This window comes from Gossypium hirsutum, chromosome D12 (assembly GCF_007990345.1).
Source record: "Gossypium hirsutum isolate 1008001.06 chromosome D12, Gossypium_hirsutum_v2.1, whole genome shotgun sequence".
Classification (NCBI taxonomy): domain Eukaryota; kingdom Viridiplantae; phylum Streptophyta; class Magnoliopsida; order Malvales; family Malvaceae; genus Gossypium; species Gossypium hirsutum.
The window spans coordinates 63,156,810-63,173,268 of NC_053448.1; the positions used below are offsets into that span (position 1 = coordinate 63,156,810).

The 16,459-nt window shown below is 33.8% G+C and overlaps 3 protein-coding genes across 6 annotated transcripts; 1 reads left to right on the forward strand and 2 right to left on the reverse strand.

The window, feature by feature from the left end:
- Positions 1 to 1,101: 1,101 nt before the first annotated feature.
- Positions 1,102 to 3,781, reverse strand: LOC107939777 (39S ribosomal protein L47, mitochondrial). Its single transcript, XM_016873150.2, has 3 exons — positions 3,510 to 3,781; positions 2,083 to 2,240; positions 1,102 to 1,408 (listed from the first exon to the last, which is right to left on the reverse strand). The coding sequence occupies exons 1-3, from the start codon at positions 3,679 to 3,681 to the stop codon at positions 1,301 to 1,303; spliced, it is 438 nt and encodes a 145-aa protein (XP_016728639.1). The 5' UTR covers positions 3,682 to 3,781; the 3' UTR covers positions 1,102 to 1,300.
- A 4,171-nt stretch (positions 3,782 to 7,952) lies between these two features.
- LOC107939793 (nucleobase-ascorbate transporter 6) lies at positions 7,953 to 12,939 on the forward strand. Of its 4 annotated transcripts, XM_041107837.1 has the most exons (16): positions 7,953 to 8,067; positions 8,243 to 8,294; positions 8,479 to 8,577; positions 9,317 to 9,414; positions 9,545 to 9,721; positions 10,109 to 10,209; positions 10,426 to 10,501; positions 10,590 to 10,649; positions 10,779 to 10,963; positions 11,334 to 11,430; positions 11,573 to 11,659; positions 11,800 to 11,858; positions 11,960 to 12,051; positions 12,158 to 12,235; positions 12,347 to 12,507; positions 12,627 to 12,939. In XM_041107837.1, the coding sequence occupies exons 3-16, from the start codon at positions 8,490 to 8,492 to the stop codon at positions 12,843 to 12,845; spliced, it is 1,578 nt and encodes a 525-aa protein (XP_040963771.1). In that variant the 5' UTR covers positions 7,953 to 8,067; positions 8,243 to 8,294; positions 8,479 to 8,489; the 3' UTR covers positions 12,846 to 12,939. The 4 variants fall into 4 exon arrangements, with proteins under 4 accessions (XP_040963771.1, XP_040963770.1, XP_016728659.1 ...); XM_016873170.2 differs by lacking the exon at positions 7,953 to 8,067 and having other exon boundaries at positions 8,101 to 8,294; XM_041107836.1 differs by having other exon boundaries at positions 7,954 to 8,577.
- Positions 12,940 to 13,596: 657 nt separating this feature from the next.
- On the reverse strand, positions 13,597 to 15,807 carry LOC107939794 (LIM domain-containing protein WLIM1). The gene is made up of 5 exons (XM_016873172.2): positions 15,527 to 15,807; positions 14,687 to 14,783; positions 14,550 to 14,590; positions 14,343 to 14,429; positions 13,597 to 14,055 (listed from the first exon to the last, which is right to left on the reverse strand). Exons 1-5 carry the CDS (start codon positions 15,662 to 15,664, stop codon positions 13,849 to 13,851), a joined length of 570 nt encoding a protein of 189 aa, XP_016728661.1. The 5' UTR covers positions 15,665 to 15,807; the 3' UTR covers positions 13,597 to 13,848.
- Between the last annotated feature and the right edge of the window lie 652 nt (positions 15,808 to 16,459).

Below are 16,459 nucleotides of genomic sequence, written 5' to 3' on the forward strand. Positions count from 1 at the left end.
CCGTCTGGGGTATTGCGGGTGATGCTTCAAAGAGGGCAAACTCGTAATTTATCACTTGAGGGAGAGTTAAGGTTGTCTCCCCTCCTGGATTCTTTCATCCAACATAAGAAAAATAAAAACAAGTTGATTTTTTTTAAATAAGAATAAGAAGTGAATTTTTATTATTTTCTTTTATGGGTAAACAAAGCATAAACAATTCTCTATAGCCTTCAAAAAATCATGGAATTTTTGCATGATGATCACAGATATAAGTTGTTGAATATTTAAATCCAAATTAAATATCATCAAATTGAATCTAGAAACGGAAACAGGCAAAACTAATAGTAGTAGTAAAATAGGGTAGGGTAGGGCAGCGCTTCCAGTGGTGTAGGTGGCAATAAACCGCTGCTCTTGAGTTTAAAGGCTACGGTTGCTCAAGTTTGGATGGATGGTCCTTAAATTTTTTTTTTCTAAACCAGTTTTTGTCCTCACCTAAACAAATCAGTCGAGTACTAGCCTTGAATAAATGAAAGAAACAGAATTTTAGAGTGGCGGAGACTATCGTTGGGATGGGATCCATCATCCTGAAAGTATGTGAGACCAGAAACAGAGCACTATTCATTAAACTAACAAAACCAATTCTTCAAAGCGTTGCAATGGCAATTCTCCCTTTCGCTTTCCCTCAGGCATTTGGGACCACTCTCTGCTGTGTGTTAAGCAGCCTTGAGAGGACACAACACAAACAATGCTCTTGCTCTCGAATCCCCACTTGTAAGAAGTAGCAGGGATTCGCAGTTGCTATTTTCCAACTCCCTTCATATTTTATTATCTATTTTTATTTATTTATATTTCTGAAAATACAGTTGGAATAGATTCAAGCTTAGACTTGATTGTGACTGTGTACCGTCAGCATCCCAAGGGAAGATTAAAAATAAAGGAAAAAAGGCACAATTCTTCTATCGAGTTCGAGTCTGTCTGTGTGGGGAACAAAGCTTGAACCACTGAACAGTCTGGATCATTGCATTTGTGTATACTCAATATTTTTACTACAACTTCGGTGAGGAATCCGGCTAACATAGTTAGAAATTTTTCAGAATAGTAACCAGGTGTAAAAGGGAAATATGAAATAAACCGAGTTCCTTTAAGATGATCAGCAGCAGTTATTGATTATGTGCCATCCAAAACAAACACAAACACTAGTTATGTTCCTAAACACCTAAGATGTCTGATGCAACAATGGAATAGCAAGTCAGAATAGAATCTCGACCAACAAAAACAATAGAAAGCCTTCAGTGAACGGGATAAGCAGTTTAGTACAATATCACAGAGCATTTATCATCCTCTTCATCTCTGCAGATCTCCTCGGATCAGGGTCTTCAATTTCTCTTTCTGTAAGTACTTGCTTAATTCGGCACATCGACTTCCTTACCTGAATTTCATAATCAGTATAAAAAATCCAGTAAGCAAAAGGTGCTTCCTAATGGTGGAGGAATATTAAAAATCTGGTAAGCATGAATGATTCCAAACATAATTTCAGTATTAACAAACATGATTACCTATGCAGAGTAAATTTTAAAAATATTTAAAAATAAGTCTGATTGTTCGATAGTCGTAGTTACAAGAAATAACCATACACGACTGCTTCATTTTAATACATTTTAACCATTCATTCTGACTTATTACTAAAAACTACAAAATGCTACTTTGTTCACAATAGTATAAACATTTAGAACTAGTGTCTAATCATCTAAAGAATTTGCAGTGTGTTTGGATTGGAAATTTGTAAATTCAAAGATCTTTTAAATGAGGGCGGCCATATGAAACGAAAGTGAGAACGTATTTAAAAGAATTTTGAAAACCCACATCTTTATATGGGGGTTCCAGAGAGGGATTTCAGGTACTCAATTTCCTTCAGAAAATTCCTCCAAGTTTTGAAATTTCCACTTCTTTTACCAAACAAGACAATAGGATTTTAAGCATTTAACATCCCGACTAAATGAATTTCCTTCCAGAAATACCTCATCCAAACAGACCCTCGAGGATATTCTAGCAACAATGATCACAAAGCATATCAAATGACAAGCAGAAGAAACAGGGTTATACCTTTGGGATGCGTTCTGGATTGGGAAAGCGGAGATTCTGAGCATGAAGCATCTGCCGTTGAGTCATCAGCATGTTCTTCTCTTTCAACAGAACATACCATAGTTTATGGAGATCATCCCAGGACTTTACACGCAGTTCAGAAGCTTTCCAACTTCGACCTGACAGCAACGAAATTTTAAGAAGAAATTGAACAAATTACAACAGCACTAGAACTAGCATGGTGACTACATGGGTTGGATTGGGTCTTGAATAGCAGCTCTACCCTTCTTAGGGTAGGGGCAGGGTCTTCGGGAAAGAAGAAATTCTTTTGAAAAATCCATTAGGTGTAATTATGCTGAAACTCAAAACAAAACAGAAAAGTAAAGATTTGGGTCTATAACCAAGTACTATGCAAATATATCCAGGAAACGGTATGAGTTAAAATGTTATAAATGAAAACCAAATCTCTTGTTTAAGTTTAACAGGGAAAAAAATGCAGCAATATCAGTGTATCCTTCCTCTAGGAGTGCAACAGTTGTTAATGCTTTATTAGCTAAACAGACTCGGTGGAAAGAATAGCTTCAGGTTCAAGCCAATCATAGGAGTTAATTAAAAAAAAAAGTTGTACTTCTTAAGGAAAATGTATTCCTGTAAATAAAGGGGGCTTCTGTAAGAATCTTGTCATGAGTAATTTATGGCCAGTCTATCATAACTACCACATTACACCAGACAATGAAATCCAATGAAACTATCACACTGATCCCAAAGTTGAAATCTATCCCACAACACCAACCATCAAACTACTTCAAACAGATAAACTTCGAATCCAAATTTAGACAAACCATAGATGACTTATCAGTTTCAGAAAGAACCAAATAAAAATAGATCTTTCATCCAAGGTGGCAAGTAAAATTATATCCGTGGTTTGCATGCTGACTTGAAGATTTCTTCAATAACAACAACAACAGCATTGGCACTAAATTCCCAGGTGCCTGACAGTTATTAATATAGAATTTTGCAGTAACTTAGGGGATGATGTACAAGAAAGTTGATTCTTTAACAGGTACCAAGTTTTCAACAGTTATCCTAGTTTATTCTAATACATGGCATCTAAAATTCAATTATGCCTTTACAATTGTAGTTTGTTTTAGAGTGTGAGCAATTAAAGCATTATCTTGGACTCTCAAGTCCTAACTCCGACTTGGGGAAACACTGGCCATTAAAGTGAATTTGGCAACCCTTCAATTGCACGAACTCGATGAATAAACACCAGCAACCCACAGATTCAAATAAGTTCAACGATTGTAACAGTTTCAAAGATATGGTGTTCAATAGTCCCATATTGCTTTTACCTTATTCTAGAAAATAAGAAATGAAAATTGGAAACAGAGAAGGAAAAGGAAACTCATGATTAAAAAAAAGAAGCGAAAAGCATACGAAGAATGTACCGTAGACAGGTTTTTCATCTTCGGGATTTCTATCAGCCTCAAAAAATTGCTCAAGTGGGTTGAGATTAGTAGGAGCAGCTGCTGATGCGGCGGCGGCGGTGGTCGCAGCTGAACTTTCTGATTTAGCGGCAGCCAAGAGAGCTGTTCTGCCTACAAATCTAGACAGAAACATGGTTAATCTCTCACTGAGTAATATCTGTTTTGCCGAGACAGTGTAAATGTTTTGTAAGGAAGACTTGAGTTTGCGGAATGTGATAGGGTTTTAAGAGCCCAGTCCACGGCCATTTCAATCTAATTTCCAGATTTGATGTGGGGGTCGGGCTCATTTCTATTCTAATGGGTTTTAAGAACCCAAGTCACGGCCCATTAAAAAATTAAACGATGAAGACTAATATGTAGGTTTTGGGCTTTTTTATATTTAAATATAAGAGCGTGTTTGGGTGAGAATTTTGTAAAAGGATTTCGTTTGAATTTAAGGTTTTTAAAATTCTAAAAATGAATTTATTTATTTAGGTAAATATATTAGATAATTTTAAAATTTATGAGTAATTTAAAGAGAATTCTAACAGTTTAAATTTCTTTTACAAATTCCACTTAAATAGTTGGTTTTTCAAAATTGCTCATATATAGTAATTTTATTTGATTTAATTCACATGATCACACTATAAAATAAAAAATTATAACTTAAAAATTATTTTTATTTAATTATAATAAATATTTTAAATTTTATTTTATTAAAACTGTTTATAATTTTTATAAAATATAATGATATACATATTGAATATTTTTTATATTCTTTATTCTTAATATAATTATTCTTCTTTTATGATTATTTTTTTTAATTTATAAAAATTTCATTAGCCTATTTTTTGTAAAACCAGTTATTTATCTAAATAAATCAATTACAAATATTAACCTTTTTGAATTGATGAATTCTAAAATGCTAACATTTTTAAAAACTCAAAAAAATTATAATTCTCCATCCAAAGACATTTAATCTTTTATAATGTTACAATTTTTTGGATAAACTATATTAGTACACCCAACTATGCTTTTTTATTCTTTTTTTGGTTACCAACTATGAAAAGTTACAAAATAGTCACTCAACAATCTAATTTTGTCTTTTTTTGTCGCTCAATTATCTTAGATTTTTTTGTGTTTTTATTTTAGGTTAGCCAACTGGTGACATAAAAAAAATTTTGAATAGTTGGGTGAAAAAAAATTAATTTACTAATAGTTGAGTGGTTATTTTGTAACTTTTCATAATTGGTTGATAAAAAAAATCATAGTTGAATGATCTCTATCGTAATTTATCTCTTTTTTATTATCTTTTAAAATATCAAATTTTAATCCATGTTACATTCTCTTCTTAAAAGTATAATATATTTTATTATTGTATCTAATATTTATTAATTATATTATTGAAATTTTAACTCTTAATCTACTAACCTCATCTTTTAAAACTAAATTACGAATTTATTCGAGTTTATCCAACACTTGTCTTTCTTCTGTTTTTTGGGCCCTTAAATTTGGAGAAGGAAACAAAGCCGCCGACCGAGTAGCTGAAATAAAAGCAAAACACTTGCTTCTCCATCTCCACCACTTTGTAATACTTGATTTAAAAAAAAAACGTTATTATGATAAAAATATATATATTTGATCATTTTAAACTCAGTATAATTAGGTTACAGAAACACGTCATAGGAAAATAACGTAAATAGATTCATATAAAGAAATGCAATAATTGCATGAAACAGGATGAGAACAAGAAATAATAAAAGATTACGTTAATTTGTGGGATCCTCGTTTTATGTTATAGTAAGTATGTTGATTTTCAGCCCTTAAATCTTGGCTTTACTCCTCGACATGTGTCTGTGATTGCGTTGTGTGAAAGAGGTTGTGCAACCAACCACTTTAATCAAATATGAATTTGTGAGAGAAATTAAACGCAACCCAACTCTCACTTCTCCAAGGAATAATCACATTACAATTCACAAATCATTCCTTTGTAGTTGTTTATTAAATGAAAGTGAAACATAAAATGTGAAAAATGATAGTTTATTTGTTTATCATTTCACAAATTTATAAAATTAGTTTTTTGAGATACATTCGACTATAATGATTTAGGAAAAAGAAATGTTCCCCAGCCTAACCAATAAATCAATCAACAGAAGCATCAGTTTTAAAATTATTAACGAAAACACACCAAATATAGATGATAACGGAAAACCAATAAAAATGCATTATATTCAAATTCTACTCATTCATAGTATAATGAGAAAGGACATATGTGTCTCCAATTTTCGAAAAAGGCCAAAAGAAAGCCAGAGAATTTCCCAATCAATGGGTCCCACCATTACCATCAGCAATAGCAATGGTTCGGTGGCTTTGGCTGTACCCTAAACTTTCACAACTTGCATCTCTTTCCACGTTCTCCTTTTCATCCCTTGCCATTGATTTCATGATAGAATGGCGGTAAATTTTTTATAAAAAAAACTATAATTTCCAGGTCAATTAAACCACTTTTTGCGTTCCATTATGCATTTTAATCCAATTTTACAAAAATTTGAAACCTTAATTATATGAAGCAGTAGCCTTGTCGTATTATTACAGCTGTATTTCACTAAATGACATCCATCCTCTTTAAAATATTAACCAACATTAATTCCCCGCTACCTTTGCGGCTTCAAAAACCAATTTTATTTATAAATTATGTTCATAGTGATGAAAATTGTAAAATTATCATTTCATTTTTTTGGTTATCAATAGTTAAATGACGTTGCAACTTTAAAGAAAAGAGAAGAAGAGATAGAACTTCATAACTAGATGCTGCAAATAGAGACTTGTTTGACTCTAGAGAGAACCCTAAAGGCTAACACCAGTGGCCTGGGCAGTCCAATGGTGCTAATCAGTACAAGGAGGGGCGAAGAAGGTGCTGAGAATGAAAGTTGGAAGTGGTGAAGGTCAAGGATTGAAGATGGGTTTTGATTGGTGGACACAAAAGATTGAGTCAGATTTAAGGAAAATTTGACCATAAATATATTTAAACCACCAAATAAATATTTTAGTCTATGAATAATAAATTCACATGCAAATAAATGAAGTAGCTGCCTTTAAATACATCATTCAAGAATAAATATATAATGTTTTGCAAACTATAAGTAGAAAATTTAAATGAAGACATCATTTAAAACTTTAAAACATTTTCATTTATTCTTGCTTTCTAGTCACCCACATCGTAAAAACAAATAAATAAAATGGTATGTGCAGTGTAAACAGGTGATTATAGGTATATATTGTTTATTTTTTTTGGAAGGATTTTTTTTTAAAGTAATATAGTTTCTTTATGGTCTAAATAAAATTGCCCATGTTTCAGATACTAACAAAATCCTGAAATTACTCATCTAAATAAGCATCATAGTTTCTTACTGCAGATCATCAATATAGCTTTGAGATTTTTTGGTTTTATTTTCTTTTTTTAAAAGAATAAATATCAAACTTTGGTAGATATATGTTAAACAATGTAAAAAACTCATTTGTTAACATATACAAAAACGAATGCTATAATCATCTACTTAACAAGAACTTTGAACTGTCTGTACTGATGTAGAGTGTTAGTAGGGCAAAAATGTTAAATTCAATTTCAACATCTTACCTAGTTTTGTTTTGACCTATTAATTAAACTATTGCGTGCTAACATAAGAATCAAAATGAAATCAAGCAAAATTGTTTGAAATCAACTGTTTCAAACTAATCTTAATATTGTAGACTTTGAAATATTTTTGAATTCCTGTTTTAAAATATTATTTTTCGTTATTTTAGAAAAACCTACAAATTTTTAAACCATATTTTCCTTACCGTACTTTTTAGAACAAGCTGTAAAGGGAAATGTATCGGCCTTTGCTTTGACCGTCTTATATAAACGTTTATCCCTTTTCTCGCTCCATTGGTTTTAGGGGCACCTCTTACCCACGTGATTATCTTTTCTCAGTTCCCCAAATTGTCCTCACCCTTCGATCATTCCAGAGCCACTGCAGTTTCCTAAAACATGCCACGTAGGCGCCAACTTGCTGAGGTCAATCCCGTCATTTTCTTTACAAGAGCATGTAGGTTTTTCAACCTGAGAATTGATATGGCCACACGTCGTCGTTTAATTCCCTCCTTTAGCTTGTTTCAATGATATAATGAGATTCTTAGCTGTGTTTATCATTTATTTGTTCCAATGAGGACTTAATTGTATTAATGTTTGGTTTAAGTTACATGTTATTTAACCTCTGTGTGTGTGTTTTGGTCATGTAATAATTATAAAGGCTGTAGCTTCAGACGAGAAACAAAAAGAAAAATTTTCTTCGAAAAGGTGAAAAAAGCAAGTGAAGGACAACTTTGAGTAAAAAGTCAGTCGGCACTCCTTTTTAACATTCAATTCAATCTTCACTTGAGCTTAAACATTTCTGATTTCTCATAAAAATTTCTCCTTTCTCCTTTCTTTGCTTGCAAAAAGCCTCTGGGTTGTTTTTTGCATTTCCTTTCACTGTGACAACTTTTTAGGTGAAGTGGGGTAACATGATTTATTTTTTACTTTAATGCTTTCCTTCACTTGATTTTGCTTTGTAACAACCTAAATCTGTTGGCTCATTATTTTTGCTATTGCAATTATTAACACTCCCTTGCTCTCCCCCACATTTCATTTCATCTTTTTTCTCTTATCTTTTAAGCTTAAATCTTTTGTGCAGATTTCCTTATCTTTAGTTCAACTTTGTCCCTTCTATATCAGTGTCTACACATGTAAGTGGCTCACTCTTTTGGCCTTTTGGGGTCCTTTTTCTTATTTTCCCGTACTTTCTCTAGTGTTTCATTCTTTTAATGTTTTAGTTACCTCCTTTAGGATTTGGGATCTGGGTAGTTCTCAGCTTTAGTAGTTTACATTTGCTGATTCTCAGAAGTTGTGTTTTTTTTTTGGGGGGTATAGAGAAATAGATCATGGCAAAAGTAGATGAACCACAGCCACATCCACCAAAGGAGCAGCTGCCCAACATTTCTTACTGCATTACAAGTCCACCTCCATGGCGTGAGTTTCTTCAATGTTCTATTTTTTGTTTTTTACCCTAGTTATGACTGTTTAGATCCTAAATTTCACATTCAGCAGCAGCTGATGTATTGTGTTAGATTTTTGGTTGGTTTAAAGTGTGATTCTTGTGAATCCTCCTGGGAATATTCTAGGTAAGGTTCAGGTAGTAGTCATTTAGTTTTTTGGATATTTATCTTCTGTAAAATGTATATTCTTCTTTTAGCTGAAGCCTGAAAGTAAGTAGCTTTTTTGGCTAAGATACCCCTTTTTGGAAAAGTGAAATGCCATTATTCTGCAAAAAAAAAAAAGAACTTTCTTTTTATATTCTGCAAGGATGAAGAAAGAGAAGGGGAAAAAACATAACGACCTTTCAACAATGCACGTAGTAATGTTTGGGTCTATTTTATAACTTCACTTTGGTAACTACGGATGATAATTCTAGTCATATGGTTATTTTTTTGGTGAGAGTTAACCTAAAGCCTACTCTTTGCTAATTGGCTTCATTTTGGTTGAATTTCCCCTCTTCTATTTGTCTTTCCCTTTAGAGTGTTCTGTTTCCACTTTAAACAAATAGAGGAAATTTTCATTTATTGTTTTGATGTGGGATCAAGATATTAAATAAATATTTTAGATATGTCTTCACTTGGCTATATTAAATGGCGGCTATTGCTGGTATTTGAATGCCGGTTGAAAAATATTGCAACTAATCTCTTGACACTTTGGTCTGTATTTGATGCAGCCGAGGCCATCCTTCTTGGTTTCCAACATTATCTTGTGATGCTTGGAACGACAGTGATCATTCCAACTTCACTTGTTCCCCAGATGGGAGGTGGAAATGTAAGTCCCCATGAAAAACAAGCAACAATTGTTACTTACTTTGAGTACCATGGTATTTGCTTTAGGCTTTCACTATGGCATTTTGCCTGGCTTAATAATTTCAACAATGTTCTATCAATAACCACTATAGGAGGAGAAAGCAAAGGTTATCCAGACTCTACTCTTTGTTGCTGGTTTGAACACATTATTGCAGTCACTGTTTGGGTCTAGATTGCCTGCTGTGATCGGAGGGTCTTATACCTTTGTCCCAACAACAATCTCAATTATTCTTGCTGGTCGGTTCAGTGACAGTTCAGATCCTATTGAGGTACCGTGATCTATACTCCAACTTTACCATATTAAACAATGTATGTTTGGACTTTGTAATTACTAAAGTTGCGTATTGATTTGGAAAAGCAAGTATTTACCTAATCCAGTATGGGACATGGTTACCATGCAGCTCAATCATTACTAATGTGATATACAATGACTTCACTCTTCATCATTCCATTGAAAGGAACATCCATTCTCATTATAATGTAGTTTTATTACTTGAAAATTTAAAATACAGAAAAGAGCGTAACTAAGTTGTCCAGTTCGAATATTAACTTCCACATATTGGTGTTTTCTTTGGTTTTTTGAAGTATTGTGTTTTACTGCTTTTTCAGAGAATTTCATTTGGTTTTCTTAAGTATTGTGTTTTAATGCCTTTCAGAGATTTAAAAGGATAATGCGGGCAACTCAAGGTGCCCTCATTGTAGCTTCCACTCTTCAGATTGTCCTTGGCTTCAGTGGCCTTTGGCGTAATGTTGCGAGGTTAGTTTACTTGTGTTCAATTTTTCAGGGAAAGTTTGAACAGCTTGGCTTAATACGTTTTTCCTTGTAAATAAATTGAAACTAGGTTGATTTTCTTATGGTCTTGGACTAATACATGCTTCATGCTGATTCACTTGAATGTACCAAATTCAAATATTTTAGTGAGACTTTCAATTAACTATTTTAATCATATGATTGCATTTTTCTTTTTTCCAGGTTTTTAAGTCCACTTTCAGTCGTTCCTTTGGTATCTCTAGTTGGTTTTGGGCTTTACGAATTTGGCTTTCCTGGGGTGAGTCTCTGCTTTATATGATAGACTTAGTCTAACATGGTATTATATCATCATCACCATGGATTTTGACTATTGTGTCAATTATTAGGTTGCCAAATGTGTGGAGATTGGACTGCCTCAGCTAATTCTTATAGTATTTGTCTCACAGGTAATGTCTTATAACTTTCGGGACATTCAGATATCCATCTTCTATTTATAGTCTTGGATGATCTAACTTGAGTTTAAAAACTGTAAACTTTATCTAATTAATCATTGCTTATCTGTTTTTATTTTGCAGTACGTGCCTCATGTGATAAAGTCTGGAAGAAATGTCTTTGATCGATTTGCTGTCTTGTTTTCAGTGGTGATTGTTTGGATTTATGCTCATTTACTCACTGTGGGTGGAGCTTATAATGGTACAGCACCAAAAACACAAACAAGCTGTAGAACTGATCGTTCTGGTCTAATAGATGCTGCTCCATGGTGAGTTTGTGCAGCTCAATCACTTGTTTCTTGATTGGTATATCACTAAATGTTAGGTTTTTTTTTAAGATGAATTTTCTTTAGTCATAGGGTTTCAGTATCACTTAATAGGTGAGGCCATGCATTTTTAAGTTGGGCTTGCTGATTTGGCAAGACTTGCTTGTATCACTAAATGTTTTATACGAGGACTTGTTGCCTTCAGTGAGTTATAGTTAGTAGTTTATTTAGAAGTGCTAACAGTGGTTTTCATACAGAAGGCACTTTGGGCTTGTGTTTGATAACAATCCTAAGATTTATTTTACCATAATATAATAGCATTCGTCAAGAATGGTGTAGTTATAATTAGCTCACGAGAATTAGGGGTTTGCAGGATAAGAGTTCCTTATCCCTTTCAATGGGGAGCGCCATCATTTGATGCTGGTGAAGCCTTTGCTATGATGATGGCTTCTTTTGTTGCCCTTGTAGAGGTTTGTTTTCTTCTATTATTTATGAATTTTATTAACTGCTAAAACATCCAAACAAATTCCTTCATACTCTTTGGAAGTTAATAGTTAATTGCAGTGTTATTCAAAATATACTAACTTTTTACCTGTACAATGGCCTGAACAGTCCACTGGGGCTTTTATTTCTGTGTCAAGATATGCAAGTGCGACTCCAATGCCACCTTCTATTCTTAGCCGTGGTATTGGTTGGCAGGTAATTTTAAAAAGCTTGTTGATTCATGTCTAAATTGTTTAGAAATTTTGTCTTCATCTGCATTTGCTGAACTTCAGTTTCATGTAAATCTTGAATTTTTATTTTATTTTTGTGAAGTAACTTTCTTTGACTTGCTTTAGGGAGTTGCAATTTTGGTGTCAGGATTGTTTGGAACTGCCAATGGTTCCTCAGTTTCTGTGTAAGGCTCTGACAAGCAATGAACACAATGTTGGACCTACTTTTACTGTCCTCAATTAATCTAAAAACAGAATTTGTGTACTAACTTTGTTCTCTCTACAGAGAGAATGCTGGCCTTTTAGCCTTAACACGAGTTGGCAGCCGAAGGGTTGTCCAAATCTCAGCAGGGTTTATGATTTTCTTCTCTATTCTTGGTAAAATTTTCTGATTTATGGGTTCTTTTTCTTCTTTCTAAATAGACGTTGAGCATTTTCTTTGTCATATCAGCTATTGATTTTTCTTTTTATACTTAATGTGCAGGGAAATTTGGAGCAGTCTTTGCTTCAATTCCAGCACCTATTATTGCAGGATTATACTGCCTATTCTTTGCATATGTTGGTAGGTAGCTGATTGGAGCTATTCACAAGGAAACATGTGGATCTCCATTTTATTTGTAACAAGGTGTTTCAAGAAATTATATAATGAATCTATTTCCTTATGTTTCTGCAGGTGCTGGGGGTCTTAGTTTTCTTCAGTTTTGCAACCTCAACAGCTTCCGTACAAAATTTATATTAGGCTTCTCTGTTTTTATGGGCTTATCTGTGCCACAGTACTTCAATGAGTATACCGCAATTAATGGCTATGGTCCTGTTCACACAGGCGCAAGATGGGTACGTATATCCATGCTAAATCTGTTTTCAACGGTTTTATTCTTAGACAACCTTTTTGTGTAGTGATTTTAGAGTGAAGTGAATGTGAGTGACAAGGATATCTACTCATTTGTTAACAGTTCAATGACATTGTAAATGTGCCATTCTCATCGGAAGCGTTCGTAGCGGGATGCTTGGCATATTTCCTCGATAACACATTGCACCGCAAGGACAGTGGGATTAGGAAGGACAGGGGTAAGCACTGGTGGGACAAGTTCCGATCCTTCAAGGGTGATTCGAGGAGTGAAGAATTTTATTCCCTCCCCTTCAACCTAAACAAATATTTCCCATCTGTGTGAGATATAATGGAGGTATTGTCATTTTAAGTTGTAAAATCTCAATTGCCCTTTGTGGACGACATCATTACTATTTAATTCCATGTTAATTGTATTACACGCTATAGCAGTTGGTGTTTCCCTTTATAAGAGCACTTAAATGACTAATTCCAATGGAGACGTGGGTTTGAAGTAAGCAATGCAATGTAATGCCTCTGTTGAGGTTATCTTATGTCTGATTTTTGCTTTCCAAGTTTTAGTCTACTGATTCCTGCGCTGGCCGCCAAGCAGGCATCGTCCATGTCCTTGTGATCGACAAGAGTGAAGCCATTGGCCCAATAGTCCATTAAAATGCCTTCTCCCCTCGGCCTAGGACAACAAAAAGTCCTCGTCTTCCTTACAGTCCTTCACCTTGAACCCTAAGGTGCCTTATCAAGGATGGTTGCTTCATAACTAAAAAGATAATCAACTGCTTTACCAGTATCCTACCGTATCAAAGCACTGACTAAGGATATTACGTTCATGCAACGTTGATCTGATAATTACAACTTAAACGTAATTTTTTTTACGAAGCATATTTACCTCTTGGACTTTATCTAGCAAGGAATATCAAATATGTTTACACAACTTTCCACAAATGTGTTACACAGCTTGTAGGTAAAAATGGCTTTCAAGTTAATACCATTAGATCTAAGTTATGGCTTATTAGTTGAGTGCTCATCTTTCTAAAAATAGTCTAGGTTTGAATTATTATTATACGACAAAAGAAATACTATTGCTTAACATGATATGTATTGCATTCCATAAATCAATCCGATTATTCTTTGGACCATACACGAATCAACACCAATTTTGTACTCAAATGCATCAATTCAAAAAGATCACAAAAAAAAATTATATCAATAAACTCAAACTCTTCAGCTGAATGTTTATCTCCGACGACAAATACATATAACAGGATTAACACAATAATAGCACTTTGTATGCTTCACAAGTTGAAACCGATTCATGCTTGAAGACAGGATCCTTAGGCCACAGTGTTCTCAGTCACCCCTTTAGCTTCTTCGTGCTTGCCGAGTTGGCTGAAGTTACCCTTCTGTTTGAACAGTTGATTGTGGTGATGCCTACAGTATAGACGATGTTCATGCGCAACGTAGTTTGACGGGCTGATAACACAACCTCCATGCGTGCATCTGAAACAAGCCTTGTGATATGAAGTGCCATCAACCGCCACCTGAGGATTCGGGAAAACCGGTAAAACTCAAACACCATCAAAAAATGTACTTAAGGCAATGCAGTGTTGTACAAAAGGACTCTAGCTTTCGGTAGCAATCAAGTAAATCCATATTACCTAGGGTGACTCTGCAAAATTGACTGGCTTTGTTTCATAAACGAGAACAACAGAACCAGCTTAATTTGGCCAGTTATCATTCTTAATCATTGATGCAAAACTTGATGAGACAAAAAGATATGTTTTTCCTACAAGTTATGCAGTTAATAATTTAAAATTGGGACGAATACCTTTTCAATCGGGTACACAGTTTTCTTGCAAGCAACACATTTCTCTTGAGTTCCGGCAAACAAGCCCGAAAATTTGCTGTTGGTGACCTGCAGAGTTCCACTCAGAATTAAGTATCAACTTATAACAGTCCTTGATGATCAAGTATGGTAGTTTGAGTTAAGGGCTAAGCAAGATTTATGTGGCCAAGAAAGGGAAGACAGAGGTACCTGGTCAGCTGATCGGTCTACCCTAACGGTTTTAGGAGTTCCTGACAAAGACAAAACAATCAAAATAACCGGGCTTTTGAAGCAGAAATAACGGGAAAGTAAATAAACCTGAAATCAACTCACTAACTAGTAAGCACCTTCAAAACTTTTATCCAAGCTGCCAGTCATCTTAAATAGTTGATCAAAGTGAGGCTTGCAATACAAGACACCCTCAAAGGAGCTATAATTACTTAGCTGCAAATTTGTCAGAAAAGATGAGTAAACAACACATAGGATAAAGAAGTAAGGGGTTCAAGGTGCAATACAGCCAAGCAGACATGAATTAATACGAGTGTGCAGACGTTTTCATTGTTGTGGAGTCCTGATTATTCGTATCCGATATGTTCACTAATACGAGTGTGCAGTTGAATACAGGAAAAAGGGTGAAAGTAGTCCAAATCATATCCGTTGTTTCCTAGACACTCAATGAAAAAGAAAAGCGTATGTGTACCAAATCCAGTAGACCATTTCATATCCCTACATTTAATACATACAAGTGATCACTTTTCAGCCATTTGTAGCTCAGGCTTCAATGTTTTGGGCACAATCTAATTGTGATTCCACCAAAAACAGTTGACCAGGTGATTGTATTTTATGAATTCTCAGTAGCAAATCCTATATAACCTAAACTGATAAGTTTTTACTCAACCAAGTTCAGGAAAAAAATAGATAAGCAATGAAGCCACATGGTACATGTAACTCAATTCTATAACAAGTGATGAGATCTCAAACACAAGTTACAAAATGGCAGGCAGCTTTGATCATAAAAGCTGTCTGTCTGCAACATATAATCAATCAACAGAAAGGACTGACTAAAAAAAAGTAACACTATTTAAACCCCAGATACACACAAATCCAAGATAAACTAATTAACAAAAAGACTGGATTAAGATGAAAAAGCAACACAAAATACATGTATATGTGAGAGTGAATGAAACCTTAAGGGTACCCTTGCAATGGTGGCACCTGAAGCAAGCTTTATGATAAACTTTGTTGTCAGCAGTAAGCTGGTCAACCAAGTAAACAGTTTTTTCACAAGCCTTGCATTTCTGGGTAGTCCCTGCAAAAGTTGCCATTCTCTTTCAGATCTTTCCTTCGATAATTCAGTTTTTCTTTTTGTTGTTGATGTTAAAGGCAAGAACAAAGATAGAGAAGACTTTTTTTGTTTGTTCTCTCTCCTTTCTTAATTTTGTTTTTATTAATTCAAAATTCTCGTGTATGCGATTACAGCTCACAGATATTGAATTTGAAGTTTAAGTAATAATTGCATCTCAAAAATAATTAAAAGATATTATATAATATAAATTAATAATACAAGTGTGGCCGCCCATATAGAATTAGGACACACAGTGAGTAAATTACTGGAATTTATACCATCTTCAGACTAAAGCAGTAAAATGTAGTACCCTCTGCCACTGGCCTCCAATAATTAAAATAAATTTAACAAAATCAATTTTTTACCGTTTGTATCTTTAATATAAATTTTTATTTGGACTGTTTCATAAGAAATATTCCTTGTATCCAATTTTTTTACCGTTTGTATCTTTAATATAAATTTTTATTTAAAAGTTTTTAAACAATAAAAACTTTGCACATTTAGTTAATAGTTTTCAATTTTGGTTTCCTTCTTCTTTTTTGTATTTTTCCTTAATCCTTTTCATTCCAATGGAGATAAGTAGGTCGAATAATCCTTGTAATTTAAACTGTATTACATCAAACTAAAAAATCTCAATTACAAAATGAAAAACATAATCCAATATGAAATGACTAATTATCTCCATTTCCTCTAAATTGGAGTTGAAATGATATTATATTATATTATATATAAAAAAATATTAATTAATTAATATACTCATCCCATTCCCACCTAA

Coding starts and splice junctions, on each gene's coding strand:
- LOC107939793 (XM_041107837.1), top strand. CDS start 8,490: ATGGCAAAAGTAGATGAACCACAGCCACATCCACCAAAGGAGCAGCTG. Junction 12,236..12,346: donor CCTATTCTTTGCATATGTTG/GTAGGTAGCTGA, acceptor ATGTTTCTGCAG/GTGCTGGGGGTCTTAGTTTT. Junction 12,508..12,626: donor TTCACACAGGCGCAAGATGG/GTACGTATATCC, acceptor ATTTGTTAACAG/TTCAATGACATTGTAAATGT.
- LOC107939777 (XM_016873150.2), bottom strand. CDS start 3,681: ATGTTTCTGTCTAGATTTGTAGGCAGAACAGCTCTCTTGGCTGCCGCT. Junction 2,241..3,509: donor AGATGAAAAACCTGTCTACG/GTACATTCTTCG, acceptor CGTTGCTGTCAG/GTCGAAGTTGGAAAGCTTCT. Junction 1,409..2,082: donor ATCCAGAACGCATCCCAAAG/GTATAACCCTGT, acceptor TATGAAATTCAG/GTAAGGAAGTCGATGTGCCG.
- LOC107939794 (XM_016873172.2), bottom strand. CDS start 15,664: ATGGCAACTTTTGCAGGGACTACCCAGAAATGCAAGGCTTGTGAAAAA. Junction 14,784..15,526: donor ATTGCAAGGGTACCCTTAAG/GTTTCATTCACT, acceptor ACAAATTTGCAG/CTAAGTAATTATAGCTCCTT. Junction 14,591..14,686: donor CTTGGATAAAAGTTTTGAAG/GTGCTTACTAGT, acceptor TGTCTTTGTCAG/GAACTCCTAAAACCGTTAGG.